Source organism: Poecilia reticulata, chromosome 15 (genome assembly GCF_904066995.2).
Source record: "Poecilia reticulata chromosome 15, P_reticulata-male-v2, whole genome shotgun sequence".
NCBI lineage: Eukaryota > Metazoa > Chordata > Actinopteri > Cyprinodontiformes > Poeciliidae > Poecilia > Poecilia reticulata.
The window spans coordinates 12121756-12144940 of record NC_088844.1 but is presented as its reverse complement, the minus strand read 5'-3'; the positions used below and the strand labels follow the sequence as shown (position 1 = coordinate 12144940).

The following is a 23185-nucleotide window of genomic DNA, read 5'->3' as shown; positions in this document are numbered from 1 at the left end:
ACATTTGTCTGGCATTTATGGGCCACCAAATGAAGCATGTCATTGATCTGCAGTGCGCAGACCGAGCTCGGCTGTCGCTTGATTGATAACATTGATGCGCGCTGTTGGCTCTCCGGTGACATTCCCGTTTATCTGCGCTTCGTGCGGGACTCAAATGAAACGCGGCCGGGTACCCGCGTCCTCGGAACAAGTGGCGGGCCGCTCATTCTAATCAGCGGAGAAGAATTAAAAGCAGAGCCGGAAAGGTTATTAGGAAAATAAGTGTAATTGGGTGCACAGCGTCGTAAGAGCCTGGAGGAATTGTTTGACATTCAGTGAAATAATAATGTTTGGTGACGAGAGCCTCGTGGGAAAGTAAAGTGAAGCTGAAGCAAGAAGCAGATATAAAAAAATAAAAAAGATTTGATCCAGCATCATTATAAAAACTTAGAAATTAATTACACCAGGTTACGCTTCTAGGGTTTACTCCTTCCCACTTGTGTTGTTTTTAATTCAGGAAAGACGATCCAGACTCCCCACTTGACTGAAAGGCTGTTGTAAGACTTTAAGAAAGCTGAGGCGAATATCTCCAATCCTCAAACATGACCAGTGCTTTAAAGGGCCGAGATATTCCACAGTAATGTGAAAGACAAATCAAGTCATACTGAAAATGCTAGAATCACATGATTCAGTCACAGCTCTTTTATTTTGGTTGCTTTTGCGTTTCATAAATAATGCAAGGTAACACTTTATTTGAAGGGGTGTGCATAAGACTGATATTACACTGTTATAAACATGACACAAAACCTGTCATGAACATGTAGGAGTCTTCATGAATGTTTATGACTGTTGTCATGAAGAGGTTTTTTGGTAAGTACTGACACTTTTAATGCAAATATGCATTAAAAGTTGCATTAAAAGTGCATTAAAAGTACTAACTTAGGATTATTTGATAAATACTAAAATTTTTATGCAAAGTTGCATTAAAACTTACATTGAAAGAGTCAACTTTGCAATAAAAGGGACATTATTTACCGAATTACACTTCATGGGAAACATTCATGAAGACTCCTTAATGTTCATGACGGGTGTTAAGTCATGTTTATGCACGACCCTTAAAATAAACTGCTTCTGGGTCTTTTTTGTTGTTGTTGTTACATCATGGATCAACAATTTGTCCACGGTTTGATTTGCAGACCTGCTGATTTGGATGTGCAATTAAACATATTCACGAGACTCAATCGCCTGTTGAGAAGTTGAACGTCTGACAGTAAATATAACCTCGACATCTCTTTACATTGCTTGCGAAGATGCTTATTAGGGAAACAAAAGATGTGGAACAGACTGTGAGCATATTATCCAGTGGAAAGAAGCCAGGGACGAAGAGCTGGTGTCCAAGTCACAGCTCCTGTCATTTACACCTTCCCTGCAGAGGGAAGCTGCTCATGAGAGCAATCTGTGATGCTGTAGGACTTTAAATAAGGACATCTTAATAATAATAATAATACTACACTTCTCTTCTCTGTAATTTAGCTGTCGTTCACTCTCTGCCTCTCACAACAGAACGTGAAATTAGAATTAGTCATGCAGGGCTCTCAGATTGATTGCCAGTTCATGTTTCTGCCTTGAGAGGGACTATTAGAGATTTTATCTTTGGTTAAACAGCTTTTCTCCTGCATATTAAACAAAATATATTTCATTAGGTAAAATGTGTGCTTAAGAAACTTATCTGGGTTGTGTTACATGCATAAACAACCTATATTTAAACCTGGTATAGCTTTTTTTAAATTTTTTTAAAAATCTGTTTACCACATACAGAATTGGCGAAGACACCATAATGAGTGTTTTCTTAGCGCGCCTCCCACACGTTGACCCTGGGCTTCTCAGCTGTAACAGACCAGTATTTACATCCCGTTTGGTGTTACACAAACACGAGGGCGGTCTGTGTTTTTCCTCCCCTCAGCCCAGCACCTGCTTAAATTAATGAGGGGGGGAGGAGAAAGCGGGTGACTCAGTGGCTGCCCACAGAACAGAGTCCAGAGGCACCACCTGTCTCTGCAGAGGGCCTGGATGGGACACAAACCGTCTCCCTCTCTCCGCGCCATCTGAACAATAATCTGCTGCCATGACAAGGTTGCCCTGTGGATCATAATTATGAACACATTTTCTTTTTTTTTCTTTTTTACCATATATTTAAACTCAAAAACACAATCCCATTTAAAAATCATACTATTATTTACTGTCATTACGATACACTGTAGGCAATATGACTCTCATGAGAAAATATCCAATGTTTCACTTTTAGAAATACAAATAATACAAATCAAGGCTATTCCAGATTTCTTTTTAAGTGATAACACTGCCCTCTGGAGGTTTTTTTTTTCCAGAGAACTGCATTAGAAAATGTTTTATTATTTTTGCAAAAGTAAAATGATGACAGAAGGAACAAACCTGCGATTCCTTTACATTGAACAGACTTTTAATTTTAATGAGCCATTAATACAGAGATTTATTGTGGAGACCAGATAGCTACATCTACTGCATAGAAGACACATTTCCCTTTTTTTTTTTTTTTTTGGTCAATAACAGGACTCTACACCTTGAAAATGTAAGGTGGCATTGGAAGTTAAACTTTTAAAAAGCGACCTAAACCTGTACTGAGCATGTGATGATTAATAATTACGTTTTCAGGTAAAACCTGTACAGAAAACAGCAGTCAAATTCAGAATTTTTTTCATAAATTTATTTCCTTCATATTATTGGAATCTTTGAACAACATTTTTTTTTTTTTTCCCCCGCTGGATGATTTCTGCTTGTGTCTTTGCTATCGTACAGTTAGAATAACATCAGCATCAACAGATTTAACATGAACAGAGCTTCGGCCTCTTCGAAATGTTTTACACGCCATTTCTTTCCAGGAACATTGAAAAAAATTGTACCTTTTCTCGGACCAAGAAAAACAAAACAAAAACAGATGTATAAGAAGAAAAAAAAGAAATACATAATACATAATTCCTGTAGTGGTTTACATTTACTATAAATGTACCATTTGACTGCAGTACAAAGATTCATTCAAATACATCCCTTTGCGAAGAACAATACAAGTCTTAAGACATAATTGAGAAAACACTAATAAGGGGAAAGACTTGACAAGATGGTGATGAACTTGGACTTATTGAATTTCTTTTTTTTTGTTGTCGTTTTGTTTTTTTTTTTGCTGATCTGCATTCGAGCTGCAGGAACATGAATCAACAGTTCTCCAAACAACACTCACTTGATGAGACGCTAACCCTCGACGCTCCTCTGAGCAACGAGAGGAGACAAAACAAATGTCCGCCGGAGCAGGAAGATGAGTCGCAGCGCCGCGACAGCTCGGATGTACGTACCATGATGAGTCGAGGCGAAACCGCCCCCCCTCCCCTTGGTTTTCCTCTCGGAATACCGAAGCGCACTCTAATTTGATCTCTTCATCACTTCGTAAGACTCGAATGAAACAACAACAAACAAACAAACAAAAAAAAAACCTACTGTGCCTGGTCTGCATTAGCAACCATGTCAGAATATTATTGAGTGAAAACGGCTGAAATCAGATGTGAAGAGCGTTGAAAAGTAAACAGAAAACAGGCTTGAATCTAAAAGCGTGAATAACTGATCGAGTCCCTTACTTTCGTTTTGGTCACGGATGGATGGCTGGTTCTTTCCATCTAAATTGAATTCAGATAGATGTGTCTGAGGGATTTTATACATTCTACTCTCAATTAAACCAATACAGTTCTCATTCTTCCCTTTTACAATTAATGTACTGCAAATATAAACAAGAACTTTTACAAAAAGCCATTTAATTGCACTTGAACATGCTCCGGACGCTGGGAAATGGTGACTGGATTAAGGCAGAGATATTTTAAGAACATCACAGAAAAGAAAATAATATTTCACCAATCCGAGTTAATGAACTGCTGGGAAATGACGTTTCTCCTTTTCAAAACACATTCCTGAAAATATTACAGGAATACAGAAATGGCAAAGGCTCTGATGATAGACATCAGTGCATGCATAATCTTGTTTCTTCACTGAAGACTGCTTAACAAGGTTTGTTTTATATAAGATTGAGTGCGCCGATAATAGAAAAATCTGGATTTTTGTTTGTTTTTCTCTTAAATCTCAGCCCTTTTAGCAAATTTATTTCTCCATATTTGTGTCTAGCATGAAGTCTAACACTAGACCAGTCCTACTGACTTTTTGAGTGATGCATGATCTATCTGGACGAGGAAGGTCGGACCAAAAATATTAGTGTTATTAACAAAATATCTCCCTGCTGAAAACGACTTATGTACATTGGCACTTAACTCTACAAACGCACAGCTTTGCTCTGTTATGAGGTTTTTGCTTTCTCTAAATTAAAAAAAAAAAAAAAAAAAAGAAAGGAAAAAAATGGCAAGCAAGTCTTGGCAAAGCATCTCACATTCCGGATACAAGCAATATAGTCGTGATTTAAAGCACATGGAGCTGACAAATAATGGATGAAATATGCACTATGAGCAAAAAAAAAAAAAAAAAAAAAATGGAGAAAAGCGACTGCTGACACGATCAGAAAGAGGACTTTGTCAAGGCTTAGCCTGACCTCACTTTTCTGCTGCTGTGTTATGGCACAGCCATATCATGGCTCCACAGATTTAGGGGGCAGAAACAAGTAAAAGATGCAATAAATGCCAAAAAAATAAAAATAAAATCATAGAAACTCATCATGAACATATAAAAATACGTATGTAAACTGATTAACAATAAACATTCCACTCATTCGCCTAAAATAGTAATAAAACTAAACATAAAATCATAATGCGGAAAGAGTACAAAAGATTTGAGTTTTGCTTTGTCTAGATATACAGACAAAGAGGAATGTCATCCTACTGACACGCTGAAGACAGCCAATGGTAAAAGGCCACAGTTATTTCCTTTGGTTTATTTTTTTGTTTAAAGAAATGGGTTAGGATTTTTGAAGTGAGGTTGTAATAAAGAAAAAAGTTGTAAGCGGTTAATATTTTACTTGCGATAGATAGAAATATCATCCGGTATAAATCTCGATAGTCTGAAAGAAGCCAAAGAACAAAGAGACGTGAAATGATGGAAAACAAATCCGGACTCAAAACCATCACAGCCGTTTCTGAGAAAGCCTCTTTACAAACGCTTCGTCTGCGTTGGGTGGTTTATTTATACACACGTTTCACACAGGTGATGAAGGATTGGAGGTGGTGTGCCACCGGCAATCTTCCTATGTGAAACGTTTACCGAGAGAGGAACATATGGTTTATTTAAGCGTAGCTGTCTTAAATAAAAGGCGAGAGATTATCATAAACGCAATTTTAACAATTGCCTTATTTTTACATCAGACAGTTACTATAAGCTTAAATGCTTTACATGCTTCAATCTCAGCAAGCGTTTGCGGAGGAAGATTATTAATGACGCGCCACCTCCGGTCTTCATTTCCTGTGTAAAAACTCTTTTTGATTTCTGTGCAACAAGGCGTCCAATGGAAATGTGACGACAGTAAAACGCCCATGTTTTCTAAGGTGTAAGAAATCTGGTTTATAGTTAGCTTCAGCTAGGATCAAACATCTGCAATTATTTAAGAAAATTATCTCCTCAAGTTAATATTATAACTGCTTATAACTTCTTAACAGAACCTCACTTCTCAAATCCTTTGCTAGTCCTTTAAAGTTGGTCGAGTCACTGCTCCGGTGTGGTGACCTACTTTATTTGGTGGAGCCTTAATCTCATTGGCTAAGTGCTTCCTTTTAGTTATTACTATTTTAATTTTTTTTGGTACAAAATGCATCTGTGCTTTCATTCAATAAAAAAAATTGTATAGTTAATATTCCTTCATTGTAAGGAGTAAGGCTCTCACAGGCAAAAATCTAGTAATAAAGTGCATGTCACTGATACAATCGCATAACACGAATGCAGGTAGTATCAATCTGTAAAAGGATTGTACTAATCATTCTGCCTGTTCCCTTAATACAAAACGCGGTGAGAAATACTGGACAGTACCCTTCTTCAGAACCACAACGTTACCCTTCAATAGAAATGCTCTGGAAGGAGTTAACACTGAAACAATCCTTATCTTTAGTTGGCACTTAAGGTACAACTATGGCTTTTTATAAAAATAACTTCTTTTTTTTTTTTACTGCATAATAATGCAACAATTAATAAAAAAAAACAAAACAAAAAAAAAACAAAAAACAAGGGGAGTGGGGAGTACACAACCGCAAAAACTTGGGCACCAATGAAAAAAAAAGAAAAAAAAAGAGGAGCACAGGCGGCTGGTCTTTGTGGACGGTTTCCAGATGAGGCCTACCACCGTCCGCTGACGCTGGCTACTTCGGCGTGAAACTGGCGGGAGAGTCGGCCGCTGGCTCCCCCCTCCAGGAAGGAGGACCTGATGGGTGGCTCAAAAAGCTTCCTTCGGTTCTTGTTTAGTTCTGCAGATCCCAAGACAGAAGAAAAGAAGAACCACAAACTTTCAACAGAAGCAGAGGCGATAAAAAGGCTCGATTCCTATCGCGGACGTCCCCCCTGCCCCCCAGCTCCCCCCTCTACTGCGAATCAAAGCGCAGAAATAAACACAGCCAGAGAAGTTTGTTGACAATTTTTCCCCTGGCCTCCGCCGATCAACAGTGACAAGAAAATAAGATTCGAATCACCACAGACTTGCTCGGATCAACAAAAGCCGTCTTTGCGGTCATCTGGTTTTATGTTCGAATAATAAAAAAAAAATTATGCAAAAACGGCACGATGGCATCCACGGCCTGTTCATATGATAGGAGAGTTCGGCTGCTGCCAGCATAAACCTCCACTTTGATTCCTGGAGACAGGCAGCTTGCTGCAGCAGCTCTTTTTGCTGGCAAGGGAACAGGAAGTTTAAACTCTTTATAAGAAGGAAAATACAAAAAGGATAAGGCAGACAGAACCGTGCATATTTTAGTTTTAAAGGCCTAGACATGGTCAGCGGAGATGAAAGCTGACCATTACTTGGCACTCTAGCCTTTGGAAAACGGCATCATTAATAATCAGATCAGGTCTCCATATTTCCCCTCGCTGCCTCACCCTGGATCCACTCTGAAGTTTGTGGACGAAACCTTTGGACAAAAATCCCCTTGACAGGAAGCTCCAGCTCCCAAATGCAGCAACAGCTCCCGGCTGCTACCACCTCCAAAATATGATGTCAGTAATGAGGTGTGACACAAACCACATTCACGTTAGATGAAGGAGTATAAATCAACACCGATCCACTTAGGCTTGTTTGGGGAAAATAATGGGAAACGTGAACGAAAAACAATTAGTCTAGGCAATCTTCAGCAGGTTTAGCTAACAGGATCAGGCTCCAGCTAGCGTCAGATGAAACCCACGAAGTTATAATGGGTTCATCGCCCGACCCGGCAGGTCCCATTCCTAGCATCGCCCTCCTGCTCCACCCCCCAGCTTCCTAAATTACGCCCCGTCACATGCTTCCCGTCGGCCTCGGGATCACCGGCGCCCTGTGCAAGTGGACCCAATCGGCAGATTTTCAGGATGAAAAGATGAAACATCTCTAGACTAACATTTTAGCTTCAAGGAGAAGTCAGTATTTATACGCAAAGTTTCTTCATACATACCTGAAATGGCAAGTAGCATTTTCCTGCGAGCACCAAAGGTGGTGATTCCTAGTTCCTTCAGGTCCTGGTCCGTCAGAGTCAAGAATGTCTGGAGGTCAATCTAAAAAAAAAAAAAAGGAACCATTAGCAAAAGATAAAATTATATAAAAATATATTCCACTGTTTTTTCTTTCAAAAATAATGGACCAAGTTATAATACAGCCGTACTTTTCATTCACCACTTTGTGTGGAGTTTGTTGCTGTATGAATTTATATGACGGTGCTCAAACGAACACATAAACAACTGAAAAGTTGAATAAAAATAAGCAAGCAATTAAAACTACAAAAACAAACAAACAAACAAAAAAAAAGCTGATAAAATCGTTCAAATTCTGGTGCAAATAAGAACATCATTGCTCAGTATTTTAATTCCTAAAACCACAGACATTTGGCTGGGTCGAAGCCTTGACAAAACATAGAAACAATTTTAATAAAACGTGAAACGATGAAACAACAGAAGCTCTCTACCTCCTGCTGCTGGAAGACGTCGGTGTACTTCCCTAAGCCCAGCTTGCTGAAGAGCTCAGGCAGGTCGGAGCCTTTCAGGGATGAATTCAGGTTGCAGCCGTTGCTGCCGGTTACTGAAGAGATTGAGTCCATGTAGTTGCTGCTGCTGAGGTAATGCTCTGCAGCTGCACAGGCAACGTTTAGAGCAGCCAAGGAAAAAAAAGAAAAGAAAAAAAAAGGGTACAGCTTAAGTGGATAAGCAAAACTAATCCTTCTGTTTATTTGTCACATTATTGTTAGAACTCATGCAAAAAAAAAAGATGTTGGACCTTCTTGTTTCATTATTATTCAAGGGTAAAACCAGATTAAAGTAAAATAAAATTAAAAAAAAAAAAAAAAAAAAAATATATATATATATATATATATTTTTTTTTTTAAAGTTTGGAGTCAGAGGCAAAAATGTCAACAGTATGGAGGAAAGATGCAATAAAACTGACCGGATTTGTTCTGCTTTCTCTTCGGGCTGCTGACCGCGGAGGGGAACTCTGTGTGGTTCGGCAGGCCGTTCCCATTTCTCTCCCTCCAGTTGTCCGAGTCGCTGCCGTTTCCCACGCCTTCCCGGCTGCCGGCTCGAGACAGAGACAGGGGAGAACCCTGGAACGCAAGAACACAAGACAGACAAAATATTTGAGGAGTCATTCTGAATGTAAAGAAAAGGTTAAAATACACAAAAAATGATTTAAAAGTAAAAACGAGACTGAAATGTTTCTCTGTTTTATTGAAAAGTATGGAACTTTATTTCACATGTCTGGATAAGTATGAACAAATGTTGAATTTTCCAGATTGAAAAGAGATGATAATCTGACTTTACAGGATGTTTGTGATGTAATGCATATTTACTCTGTCACTTTAATATATCTTATTGACTATGCTTGTTTTCTAAGCAATCAAAAACAATCTGGAGGAGTCAATTCATTGCTTTACTGGCTTCTGGGTTGTTTTATGTCAAAAGGATTTGAAGGCTGTATATTTAATATAAAATGATCTAATCCAAGTTTTTCCATATTATTAAACCTTTTTACTTTATTTAGATGTCAAACTAAGTAATTCTTTAACACACTGATGATTCAGACCTCAGCTTCAGCACAGTACTGCTTCATAAACTGTAATGAAGACAAACTCATGTTTTGTACTGAAATAAAAATACTGTAATAAAAGTGATATAAATCATGGCACATTTTTCTTTTAATGCCACATTTGCAGGAATCATGTACATAACAAATGGTAACCCTGCTAAAGATGTGTAAATAGATACATTGATAAAGTGATCTAATACTGTAGTTATATGATCTCACAATGGCAATGAAAAAAACCCCCCAAATAATTATATAAAAAAGAAGCAAAACAGGCCTCTATTCTTTCTTTAACAAATCCTATGTAAATAAAAACTTTGTTCAATAAACCTTAAACAGCTTTGTGAGTTTAAAAATGTTTGTTTAATCATAACACATACTTATTTTTTGTTTATTTATTCTAAAAAATGTTTCCCCTATTTCATTTGATTTTATTCAACCCTTAGGATGGAGTAAAAAAAAAAAAAAACCTCCAAAGCTGTTTAGAGATCTGGGCTGCTGCTGATGCTGAAAGCATCATTTTTTCCTCCTGTGTCTGACCTCATACGTGGTGCTCATGCTGGGTTTGTACGGGACATGATTGGCTCTTCGCAGCTCCTTGATGGTCTCAGCTGGCATGGACTTTGAGAAGCCCAGACCGCTCCAGGTGTTGGTCGGGGTCCGCACCTCCGTCACCACGGGCTTCTTCAACATTGCTTTAATTAAACAGACAATCCCCGGTCAAACTGAAGAACGGAAAACGTTTGTAATTTCGCTACATTTTACTACATGAAATGAAGCACAAACTGACCTTTGGTCGCCAACAGCTTTTTCTGTTCGTAGTCGAACGCCTGGAGAAAAACAGGAAACGCTTTCATCTCTTCATATTTAGAGCAGGCAGAAAGAGTTGTGTCAAGATGTTTTACCTGCATGTTAGCAAAAGAAGTCTGCGGCGCCAGTCTGATCCGCTCCCTCTCGTTTTGCTGTGCTGCCCGTTCGGCTGCCCGCTCACTGCCCGGCGCCCTCTTATCCGCCACGGGACCGTCCGACGAGCTGGACTCCGCGTCCGACAGGAGGCAGTCAGAACTGGCAGAATCACAGAGAAAACAAGAAAAAAAAAAAGAAAAAAAAGATGCAATTTATGCTTTTCCCTTTCATTTCATCTCTTGATGCAATCTTTGAGGATATCTTGTGATTAGGGGTTATGGGAAGGATGAGACGCAGTTGGCTCTTTCTGTAACAATCCTGTCCAGGTTTAGTGTGCAACACAGTCCATGTGGCAGCCAACACCTAAAACTCCTAAATCCTCCTTCACTCTGCGGGGATAACTAACCATCTGTCATTAATGTAGTAACATCTTGCCTTAATTAAAACAAAATCTGTAGATTTGCGTTTCATTTCAGCCAGATACCATTTCATCCAAAAAAAAAAGAAAAAAAAGAAAATCTACTAGGAGATGCCAGCAATCTTTGTAGACACAAACATACTGTAGATGGGAGTTCTTGGTGCCCTGCAGGAGCTCCACAGCCTGTCGCTTCCCAGATGACGTCTTGCACGAAGCCAGCATCTGTTTCAGCTCGCTCCCATTGGCTGAGTGAGAGGGGCTTCTCGGCATGCCCACTTCCACAAATGTGTCGGAGCCTGAAGAAAAAAAACAAAAACAAAAAAAACAAACGTTTCCCCGATATTATGCAGACATAAAAAAAAAAAGAAAAAAAAAGTCCTGAAAACAACAGCTGAAACAATTCAGGTTTGAGCCCTAACTGTGTCATTATGTGTATGAAGACGAGAGTTAACATTTTAGTCAGATGCTGAATTAATTAAAAACACAGTGGCTGTGATGATGATGGTTTTCATATGTCACTCGTATGAAAAAAAAACTGCTTTTGCGCACGTCTGTGTGTGCGTGCTTTTCATGTAAAGCACGACTACATGAACACTGCGACATGAAATACAATGTCGGTGCGGCTTCGATGTTTGCTCAGACGATCCTCGGAGCGGAGTCAACATGGATCGTCGACATGGATCGCCCGGGCCGAGTCCAAACAGATTCTGGGGGCACAGGAGCAGGTGAGAGACGGCGGGAAGGAAAGCGTACCGGGACGCACCAGAAAGGAGAGAGTCGAAGCGGCTCGGAAAGCAGCGGGGAAAAACGAGACGCGTGAGAGTGAAGCTTTTGAGGGCAAAACCCCCACGAACGTGAAATGCAGAGGAAATGAAGGCCTTTCTTAACCGCTAGTAGACCAGCAGTTAATCTGTCTCCGTTCCAATAAATGCAAAGCACGAGCTCGGCCGGACGCTATGGAGGAGAAGCAGAGACAGACATTAGCTTTACACATTTCCCTCAGTGTGGTTTTCAGAGCGACATAAATCTCAAGTGGAAAAAAAAACGTGATTTTGGACGTTTATGCTCGGTTCAGATGGCTGAGCTCCAGCAGAGCGCAGTCGAAAATGTTAGCAACTCAAATTCTTAGTTCGGCCAAGGTCATAATAACGCATAAATCACATTACTCTGTTTAAACATATAGGACGGAGGAAGTGGAACAGGGCTGGATGTTATGAATGGGAGGCACATTTCTGAATACAACCGCAACCACTGAGGTGCTTTAATGAAGTTATAAGATCTAGTTCAAGTATTTCATACCTCACGAGTGTTTTTTTTCTTATTTTCTTACATAGCAACAACTAACTTAATGCATTTTGCAGGAAATTTATGGGACAGACCAGGAATATTTTCGAATAGGTATAAAACCTAAAACTAACCTGGCTTATGACAAACTTCTCACCTTCCTTCCATAAAGGCCAGAGTTCCCTTCCACTGATACTGATGGTCTGAACAGTACTCTGCTGAAAGCTTAAAACTTGGAATAAAGTTTTACTATCAAAACCTAAAAGATAAATAGACTTGTGTAGCACTTTTCCAGTCACACGATGAACCTTGACTGGTTGATTTCTATACGTTGTCTCTTGTGCAAACATGCACCGATGCAAAGATTTTTAAGCAAAATCACAACTTTATCCATGACGTGTTCTTTCATTGTTTATCATGCTGTTTATTTACTAAAGTTCTCTAAAATACTAACATCCACGTGGGGCTCGATATTCAGGAACAGAAATGTGATCCCATCTAATGTAACAACATGTATTCCTTGGTTGCTTTTTTGTTTGACTTTTTTTTTTTTTTTACCTTCGTCTGGGTTGGACTTGCTTGACAGCGGCTCTGAGGGACTGTGTCCACTGGCCTCCTGGGCCGAGTCGCATGGAGTCGGACTTAAGACAGTTTCTGCGAGGGACGCCGTCGTTAACCTCCCGTAACCAGGATGCTGCGCGAGGAAAGACGACAACACCAGAAGATATTAAATCACTTCGTTTTACAGTAAAAACTGAGTGACAGGAGGACGAACGAGGATGTGAGGCTGACCTTGACATGCCCGTTTAGCGTGCATTCAGGGACCCCGTTTGGCTGCTTATCTATAGGGGCGAGGCCGGGCGGAGGAGACGGCGTGCTGTGTGTGTAACCCTGCACGCCTGACATCAGGATGGCCTGAGTTACAGGGTGCATCACCAGCTGGGACGTAAAGCCTGCAACGAAAGATAAAGCGCAACCACCTGGTGGGCAAGTCTGGACGAACAGCAGACGGCAAGCATTTCATACTTCAAAAAAAAAAAAAAAACATTTGAGGAAACAAGGGTTTTCAGAAGTTGTTCTGTATACAAACTTTGGGTGCTGGTGAGCGAACTGGGCCACATGGAGGGGGTCGGTGTGGGGGTGCTGGGGCTCGGCGTCTGCAGGGGGCTCAGAGCCGAGTTCAGGCTGTTCAGGACCGTGTTCGGGGTGGCCGAGGCCGGGAGGGAATGGGGTGCCGTCGCACCCAGGAAACCTGCGGCGATCGTGACGAGACGGAGGAAAAGAATAAGATCAACGGTGGTCCCGTCGAAGCGCAGGGCCATTTTTCAAGCTAATCACACGTTACGCTGAGGCCCTCAGAAAACAATCTCGGTTTTTCTGGCTATTTCACTGGAATTCCATCAAACTGCGACCAGACAGCAAATGAGAGGAAGAATGTCTTGCATCTCTCCAAGGTTGTGGAAACAAAAAGCACATATCCAGCGTATCATCATACCCTATAAACCCATGTTAGTGAAAGCACCCAACGATATGGTGCCTGGTGTTTTAACCCAAACACAGTGTATGAAAACAGAAGGAAACAGGTCTGTGGCTTTCACAAGGGGCTAGTTTGGCTCCAGGAATAAGACCCGGGATTCTTCTGGCAGGCTGGCCTGTAATCTGAGGAAAAGAAGCATGTAGCAATTACTAAAGGCCAGGATGTGGCCATCCACAGCTTCACCCCCGGCCCCCTGGGTTTATATGAAACAGCAAGAAAACGTCTACCGTAGCGGGTTCCCCCAACCAATTTACACGTTTGACTGAATTATTGAGGAGAGAAAAAAAACAAAAAAAACAGGTTAACAAGCCACATACTTTATATTGTAATAATGGTCATTTAAAGGTCAAAGGAAAACTGAAGCATTTAAAACATCAATGTTAAAGAGAGTCACACATGAGGCTTCCTAGACTGATACAATAGCGCCCCTCACAGCGAATCCTGAGTGTCCACTATAATAATCACATTTAATTATTATAAATAATGAGAATGTCTGGATCAAAGCTGAACCAAATTAATACTTATAGATTTAATTAACAGTCTCTATAAGGCTACACTCTATAAATACTTTTTTTCTCTTTACACACAGATTGATTTAGGACATTTTGTCGTTTATTTTTATCAATAAAAATTCTGAATATTCAGGGATTTGCAAATACAGTATTAATATTAAGAACTGGATGGTAAATAACCGTCTGGATGTGGTCATCTACACATTTAATTATTCATGTGAAATGCATATATATATATTTTTTTTAGATATGACTTTGTGAGATACAAAAAAATGTGAACATTATGGAAAAAATAAACATATTTAAATAGAATTTGGTGAAATGATTAGCATGTTGAAAAAAAATAATAAATAGGTTATGAAAAAATAAATAAATTTGCAACACTGGAACCCTAAAATATAGAACAAAATTCTGATCTGTGCAACTCTAGACTTAATTAAAAAAAAAACTAACAAAAAAAAAAAGCAGACTAAATCCTTTTTACAGAGAAAAACTTCTGGACTTTCACACAAACTGAACTCTTGACCAGGATGTTAGTCAGTCCTGCAGAAAAGCTCTTAAAGTGAAAAGTTATTAAACACCTCAAAATAAATGTTTATGATTTTTCTACTTGGAGAAATGACATCTGTGCTGATGTCATTTTCTCAAGTTTTGCACGTCAAAGATGCACGTGATTCAAATCAAGACAACAATGGCAATCTTATTGTATTTACATCTCTATGTGCCACCCAGGATCCTACAGAAACAACCAACATCTAACTTTAGAGAGAGACGTGTGCGATACTGTGAACGCTCAACCAGATGCTGGGAGGAAGTAAAATGTGATTTACGAGGACGTCCACTACGCTGTCAATAAATTTCACCTCTGATGCACTTCGTGTAACCAATAAAAGAATAACATCTTATCTTTTGAAACTGATTTATTTTTTCTACATCATGGAAAAACATCTGGAACCCCACCAGAAGCATCTTAAGAAAAAAAAAAGAAAGAAAAGAATTTGGACGGCGTTGTTACCCAGATTACTCAGCCCCAGGCCAGCTGAGGTCAGGATGTCCAGGCCAACGGGGCAAATGAGGGACGGCGATGGACCGTTAGTGGTGGGATTCAGTGCCAGGGAGGGTGAAGAACAGGACACCCCGTTGCTCTCGAGACCCAAGAGGAAACGCCGAGCTTCGTACATGTTGACGGCGTTCCTCTCCACACTCTTCACTATTACGGACTGGGAAAGAAGACGAAGGAGATCAAAACGTAGCTGGGAAGGATAAAAATACATGGTGAAGAGGGGAAACGAGCCAGGGGACGAGGCAAAGAAGGAGACGGGGGGAGGCATGAGAAAGAAGGAAAAAAAAAAAAAGAGGAGTGAGGGATAGATAGGATAGGGAATGTTGGCACCAGAGATAGGGAGTCTGAAGGAGACCGAGGAGGGGGACAACAAGAAATGGGAGGAAGGAAGAGGGAATTAAGAGCAGATTAGAAGGATAAACATTAAGGCGGAGTGGGAGAGACATGGGAGCAATGTTCTAGAGAAAGCATTTCTTCAACAGCTGCTAGAAATCCATCACCTTTCTCACTTTCTGACGGGGGAATATTGCAAAATAGCTAATATACTTAATGTCGGATGAAATGTAAGACGTTCAATCATGAAAAGAAAAACAAAAGTTTCTGCGTTACTGGAATCCCTGCCCGTCATAAATACTCAAAATGAATCTGCGCACAACGTTGCCCCGAATTTGACCGTTCGGCGCTTTTGAGAAGCGACTCCCAAACACGATCCCTCTCACTGACACAAAGCCCCTCCGTCTTTGCCAGTGCGCCGCGAGCGCTAGCGCCGCAGCGCACACTCGCGTCGGCCTACGGGGGGACTGCAGTCACCTCGTTAAAATGCTTAAGTGAAGGGTTCCTGAGTGGGTGTGGGCTGGGTCAGTGTTTACCCTGGCACCTCTGCAAAAATCCCTGCAGAGCTGTCTGCTCTGGGCACAGAGCTCCGGCTCAGGGCGGGACGTGGGCACCTCAAAGTGTCTCGTCAGGACTTTAGCTAAGTGGTGAAATATGATTAGAAATATTAAACGTCGTTGAGAGGTAGAATGTGAGCAAAACCAAAAGCATGTTTTTTTGAATCTGAAGTTGGCTGTGGTTGTTTTAGCAGACTAGAAGTCACGGTATGGAGCAGAAGGTTTTGCAAAACAGCCCAACTTTAATGTATTCCTTGACAAAAAAGTGTTTGTCTAAAAACGAGCAGCTTATTTAGGAAGGCTGAGAAAGAACATGAGCAAAGTTCCCATCAATCAGGTGGAACATGCTTTGGCAGCCCGTTCTGCAGAGGAGACAGCCGCCTCTCATTCCCCGCTGTGGCAGATGTCTGATTGCCAGACCTCTTCCCACCGTTGGTACTTGGTTCCAGTTTTCCTCTTTCAGCTCTGGTAGACAATATCAAAATGCAGCAAGGCAGATATTTTTTTTTCTTATTTATTTTTTTGTTTAGATGCCACACTGTGACAGCTGATGGAAAGTAGTTTGGAAATGCCACAGTGGCTTTTCTTGTTTTTGTAACTCGACCCGTTTTTACATTTGATCGAATGAGACAGAAGCTGTGTTTTTCCCAGGGAGAAAACGTAACACGTCGCCTTCTGAATATTAGGGTTTGATTTTAGACGATCTAAATTCTAAGGTTTTCCATCAATCCGAGTAAACTATTCTCTGACAAAACTCCTGACAGTTATTTGTTTGCTGAATAATAATTTACATAAAACTGCTCTTTAATTACGAACATAGATAGCGAGGAGGCTAATGTCTAAAAACAACTGCATCCTGTCAGTGAGCACAACGGAAATCCTCAATTGTCTATTTAATAAGATGCAAGAATAAAATGTTACCCAGGCATTGACGGCAGGTTGGCATAACGACAGCCATTACTGTGGGTCATTATAGTGATCCAAAGTGGCACTGTGATTGTTTTATGATTTTTCCCTAAAATGTTTACAAAATGCTTGACTGAAAACAGACTCATTTGGTCCCATCATTATAATGGTAGTGTGTCAAAGCAAAGATGAGCCAGTTTGGGCCTTTGCACTGTATTTTTATTTTAGCCACAACAACTGCACAAGTAAGAGATACAAACAAGGTTTTCCTTTCAGCATATTCTGAAGATGGATTTTGAACATGCTCCCACACTTTACTGAAGCAAACCATCTAATACTGGTGCAACATATTGCATTTTTGCAGTTGAAGTGGTTCTTCAATGAAGTATAAAACAAATTGATTGGTAAATTACTATTTGTAAATAACTGATAGTTATAGCGACAAGCAAACCTAAATGAGACATTACTTGTAACTAAGAATCAACAACACTGGCCACCTTTTTAGGTCCACCTTACAAGCACCATGTTGAACCTCTTCTAGGCTTTGGAACCGTCTTAATTCATTGCTGCATGGATGCAAAAAAGCTGTCTCAAATGTTCATTTGAGATTTTGTCTATAATGACACGGCAGCACTTGCTGTAGATTTGTTGGCTTACATCTTGCAATTAAACCTTTGGTCCTCTACATCTCAAAGACGCTCTATCAAATTAAGATCTGGTGACTGTGGAGGTCAGTATAACAGTCAACCATTTTTAAAATATTAAGCTTTGTGGAAGTTGTACTCCATACTGCTTGAAGTAACAATCAGAAGATTGTTTAACTGTTATCATAAACGGCGCAGACATGGTTAGCACCAGTAAACAGGATGCCTGTGGTTTTTAAACAATGCTAAATTCTTACCAAGGAGCCAAAAGAATATTTCCCCACAACATTACGCCACCACTGGCAGCCTGAACTGTTGACAAGAGGTGCTACGAGTTCATTAGTATGCACAGGCCCATACCTTGCTGGGTTGCTTTGGCTTTGGTTTGATGCTGATGAAGACATCCAGCTGCTCCATTAGTGCCGTGATGCACTGAGGTTCCACCTCAATGTCCTCTTTGATGTCAAACATTAATACCAGAGGCAAGCAGCCCTGGATAAAAAGGAGGAAAACAGGATAAGAAAACAAACTGCAGCAGACACTTTCACACTGTCGGGTGCACAGTGACACTGCTTAACACTATGGTTGCGCTTTATGCCCTATTTGTGTACTCAAATTATACACTTTCTGAAACCAGCAGTAAATTGTCCTTTATACTCTACCATTTATAGACCGATACGTTAGCCATGCCGATAAATACGAGTTTCATGGCGGCATTCGACCCGTTGTAGCCTTCGGGAAATTCCGGCAAGTTAAATCTCTTCTGCACGATCACAGCCACAAGCACCACAAAGATCTGTATTTTGGGCTGAGAACTCGATGGTCTCCGATTGAGAGTGGGTGTAATTAGCAGCAAAGCATATGGAGGCAGGCCGGCTCTGACGGGGCCCTCGGACCGGAGCTGTAATCTGCCGTCTGGCTTACAGGCAGGAATCTATAGAGGCCAAAATCACAAACCCATAGGACTGCGGGTAGACGTCTTCTCCCTCTCCTGAGCCGTCTTCTCTCTCTTTCTACCCTCCGAGTACTCTTCTTTAATTCACCTTCTCTGTTTTCAGTGTTCATCACCCCTTCTGTAACTCCTTTACTGTCCAAGAAGAGAGGGATCGTCTTGTGTGTTCTCTGAAACAACTCTGGCACTCCCTCAGCGTCTTCGGGACCAACTGGGAGACCACAGACAAAGACAGGCAGCTTTTCTCAAACGGCTACACCGCATTACGGGTCTCCGGACAACAACCCATACGCTGTTTACAACAGAGAAGTCCTAACTAGTTTAGCAGAAGTTCAAGCCACTGGTGATTAAACAGCCATTACTTTTACACATCTCCGAAACAGACTTCTTATTATACACCAAAGTAATTTAGGAAAGAGTAGCCCCAGTGGTTGAGGGCAACAAGACAAAAATGGCCACTGAGCATTTTTGGACAAAATGAAAAAAAAATTATGAGGTGCTACTCTTGATCCAACACATGAATGCGAACAGAGGATTTTTTGTGAAGCGGAATCGTGCAGATGAATTCCAGCTACACGCAGGCCAAACCCTTATCATTAACTCTAATTAGAAAAGTATGCGCACAGACAAAACATGAAGCCCTGGAGCCAAACTGATTTAGCCAGAGTCCATCCTGCATGCAGGTATGTAGATGCTACGATCACACACTCCAACCTAGAATCGGAAACAGATTCTCCTTTATCTGATCTGAATATTTCAACAGAGGACAACGAGCCAAGCAAACCTCTCTCAAGGCTGCTCGCGACCCATGAGCCAATCATCATTCACCCCCCCTCCTTCACTCGATTTGAAAACCACGCATCACTCAAACACACCATGATAATGTAAATGAGACACAGGCATCCATAATAGCTACCACAAAGTCAAAGGAATCTGTGTATGTAAGGAATATGCTACCACTAGCATCCCCTAACCACAAAACAATGTTTAGTTTAAAGTAATCCATTTCAACCGTTGAACTGGACGTCAATAAAAAAAAAAAAAAAAGAAATGAAAAGAAGACACGCACCATGAGATACTGCCGCGCGAGGCAGACGGATTCGATGGTGCCCTGAATGTAGACGGTGGATTTCTTCTGGGGGCCGTTGGGGTCAGGGAAGTGGATCTGGGCTCCGGTCCTCTGGGTGATGTGCTTGATGTTGCTGCCGTTGCGTCCCTTCATAAAAAGGTGGTGCTGCGGCGCGATGTCGAGGTGGGTGGTGATGGAGATGGTGCTTGCCAGACTACCAGCCAGATGCTCCAGCAACAGAGCCGTGCCTCTCTGGGGATACAGTGGTGACAAGGTGGAGGGCTATAAACAGAACTACTTAACAAGACAAGTATTGATTCTTATATGTTCCACAGACACATTTAACTCCTGCAGTTAGTGACAGAGATAATGTTTTCTCAGTTTTAGTGATATCCTTCTGTAAAATGTCACAGAAAAATCAATAAATCTTGTTTAATGAGTCAATTTCAGTAATTCAACCCAAAAGTGAAAGTTGTGTTACATGGTTTCATTACATGGTGACATATTTCAAGCATTTATGTCTGTTGAAAATGAAAATGTAAAGCCCAGTTGAGTATGTCCAGTGCATCTGGAGAACATTCACAGCACTTCACTTTTTCCACATTTCATCAAGCTTCAGCCTTATTCCAAACTGAGTTCAATTAATTTCCTTCCTCAAACTTCTACACTCAAATACATATTTATGACAATGCAGAATTATTATTTTTGTAATATTTTTTTAACACTTATTGAATATGATGCTACAATCTTAGCGCATCTCTTTTGGCAGTCTGGCCTATTCTTCTATGCAGAGATGACTGTGCAGCCATTTTCAGATGTTCAATCAAATTTACGTCTGGACTTTGGCTTCTGAGCCACTCCAGGACATTCGTAGAGTTGGTCTGTAGATCTGTGATTCAAGACAATCCTGTCTCTGAAGCCAAACTGTCCTTTGCACAAAGCAAATTTCACATACTGATACTGCAATGCTGAAATATTTGTGATATCCTGTGCAACCCAACGCTTGATGCAGAATTAAACAGACTTATTCTTTGGTGCCTCTGTGATTTGTCTCTTAGCAAGTCTTTTCCAGTGTTTAACAGGAATCCACACACTGTGGCCAGCAAATGACAACAACCCAGAGCATTTTTGGCAACCGTCTGACTGTGCTCCGAGGGTCTCACACTACCACACAACATAGCTTACATATTCTTGTGATCCTTTAACCTCCATCTGGCACGTTTCCCAAGCCCTCAGACCCAACCCATCAGACCTACCCCAAAGTCAGGGATAATTCTTGCATTCACTTCCATTTGTTGCACCGAGAACAATGCAATGCATTAAGGCTGTTCGGCAAAATGTGATTTGAGCCAGAAGAGATGCGTAAATGCGAACCAATAGGCAGTAAATTTGCAGAAAACAATGATTGGAACAACAAGCTTTGTTCCCAGCCGAATGATTAGTTAGTAAGGTTGTTTTCAATTACTGAAAGGAAAATAAAAAAAATACATTAGAAGATTAATGAGTCATTTGATAATCTTTAAACAATAGGAGTTGAACTAAATGAGTACATATTTAAAAAAAGGAAAACCATTCAGTCAAATCTTCACCATATTAAGAATTCTTTATTTCCCATCTAGAGTACATTTCAAAAGTATTCATAACATAGTTCCAACAACAAACTTAAAAGTATTTTTTATTATATGTGAAAGAGCAATACTAAGTACCAGTACATGTGGAAAGAAAACCACATGTTTTTGTTTTTTTTTCTTAATGGTTTACAATATAATTGAAAAGTGCTTTGTGGAGAGGTCTATAGCAGAGGTAGGTTTTAAAACAATATTTCAAGCTTTGAAGATTTTACTGGCATGGTAAAAAAATAAAGAGGCAAAACTGCAAATCTGACAAAGCATATCTGTCCAATTAAACTGACTGACTGGGCAAGGAGAGCATCGACCAGGGAAGAGACCAAGGACAACTCTTAAGATGCAAACATATAAAGTTCAGGTTGGAGGCTGTGTTATCTGCATTAGTTGTGAGCTTCACACTGCACACAGGTATGAATTCAGGGCAACACTAGAAGGAAACCTGTAGAGACTGAGGTGGAAGCTTAACCTCTGGCAGGAAAACAACTGTAAACACACTCCCAGAGCCACAATGAAAGCACGGTCACATGCTACGATGAAAACCTGAGTATCTGTGGGAAAACCTGAGAGCTGATTCACTGTCCACAGCAGGGATTCACCGACCAGTCCCAGGTGTTGGGTCATGTGGGCCCAACCACAACATCTTCAATGATTGATATTGGCAGTCCCTGACCAAACTCAGCTCCCAATACCCTTTGAACATCAGTTGCGTGTGATTATTTTATCCATACTTGCACAAGACGGGCAGTCTGGCTTCTTGTGCTTGGTTTGCATGACTGTGTCACAGTTCTAGTCATTCTAGCCGTTTAATTTTATGACGTCTAAAAACAAAGCACAATGCTTCTGAAGCTAGAGAACAACTTTTTCTGCAGGATTTATCTGAACACAACCGAATCATCAACAAGTCATATCAAAGCAGAGTAAGCACGTTGATGTTAGCTTACCATTGTAGCAGAAGCATAAACTTCTTCAACAGCAACAAAACGTGCTGCGACTGTAGATGAAAGACTGCGACTGTAGTCTTTCATCTACTTAAAATATAAGTTTAAGTCTTATATTTAAGACTTAAACTATATATTTAAGTCTTAAATATATAGTTATAAAGCTAAGAGCTTTTTAGGTGACACAATATCAGAACATTTAAGCCACAATAGTGGATAAGCTAAACGTTTTTGCATGGCGATGTAACTATTAATTCAGTTTGTTCCTGTTTTTGAACATTTGTACAATTAACTGAGGTTCAGGTTCATCAAAATAAAATGTTCCTTGAAAAAAAAAAAACACAACAACAAAAAAAAAAAACAACTCCCAAAACCATTTGCACCCAACAACACTGCAAGACTTTGCTCACCTTTACCGCGTTGACATTATTCTGTGAACCACGAATGACTCCGGTGGCCCTGTAGAGACGTGTTGGGGGCTTGAAGGAAACTGTGAGGTTGTACGTCTGTGAGATGTGCTGCACAGTGGGGGAGCTGGGGTCTGACTGCATGATGGCTGGAAGCTCGAAGGACAACACGAGAGGTAGCAGCTCCTGTAAGGCGAAGGGATGACGGGAATGATGAGAAGCAAACCAGCATTTCAAAACTATCGTTATTTTATTCCAATGGTGACCTTAAGAACTTGTAGCTGGTAGATTATTAAAGTTGCCAGAGCCAGATTTTGCTAATACAGACTAACATCAGGTGCAGTAAAGCAGCTTGCACCACAACACATCAAACAGACTTATAAAGACCAATGGGAGATGAAGTGACCCAACAGGGATAGGGTGATTTCTGTTGATGTCGGAGACTTATGACAGCCGACACACAGACAAAACAGCCAATTCCTTTTGCCAAAGGTGGCAGAACTTCACATGCAACTGTCAGGTCAATCCAGACTAAACACTGCAACAAGAGTGAAACTGAAGAGCTCCTGAGCCCATTAAATATTATGGCTGCAGAGCTGCTCAAAATTAGATTTACAATTCTAACAAACATCAGCAATCGTTAGCCTGGTCATTCTCACACATGTATGAATAAAAGACCATGCAATGAACCATGAGAGGTCAGTTCCTGTTCAATGTATCAAACACATCCCTCAAGCAGAATAGATGCTGACAGGACGGCTACACTCATGCATACACATGCATA

At 40.6% G+C, this 23185-nt stretch overlaps 1 protein-coding gene across 1 annotated transcript in view; it reads right to left on the bottom strand.

Moving 5' to 3' along the window:
- Window positions 1–2700: 2700 nt before the first annotated feature.
- bicc1a (BicC family RNA binding protein 1a) overlaps window positions 2701–23185 on the bottom strand; it is a 70264-nt gene continuing 49779 nt past the window's right edge. Inside the window, exons 7-21 of the mRNA XM_008429252.3 lie at window positions 22405–22587; window positions 19429–19680; window positions 17768–17899; window positions 14920–15124; window positions 12946–13107; window positions 12648–12808; window positions 12414–12549; window positions 10714–10867; window positions 10153–10312; window positions 10038–10077; window positions 9788–9942; window positions 8612–8768; window positions 8136–8299; window positions 7629–7728; window positions 2701–6455 (exon numbers count right to left, since the gene is read on the bottom strand). Coding sequence (XP_008427474.1) covers window positions 6328–6455; window positions 7629–7728; window positions 8136–8299; window positions 8612–8768; window positions 9788–9942; window positions 10038–10077; window positions 10153–10312; window positions 10714–10867; window positions 12414–12549; window positions 12648–12808; window positions 12946–13107; window positions 14920–15124; window positions 17768–17899; window positions 19429–19680; window positions 22405–22587 — 2289 coding nt within the window. The 3' untranslated portion in view covers window positions 2701–6327. The remainder of the gene's footprint in view (window positions 6456–7628; window positions 7729–8135; window positions 8300–8611; window positions 8769–9787; window positions 9943–10037; window positions 10078–10152; window positions 10313–10713; window positions 10868–12413; window positions 12550–12647; window positions 12809–12945; window positions 13108–14919; window positions 15125–17767; window positions 17900–19428; window positions 19681–22404; window positions 22588–23185) is intronic.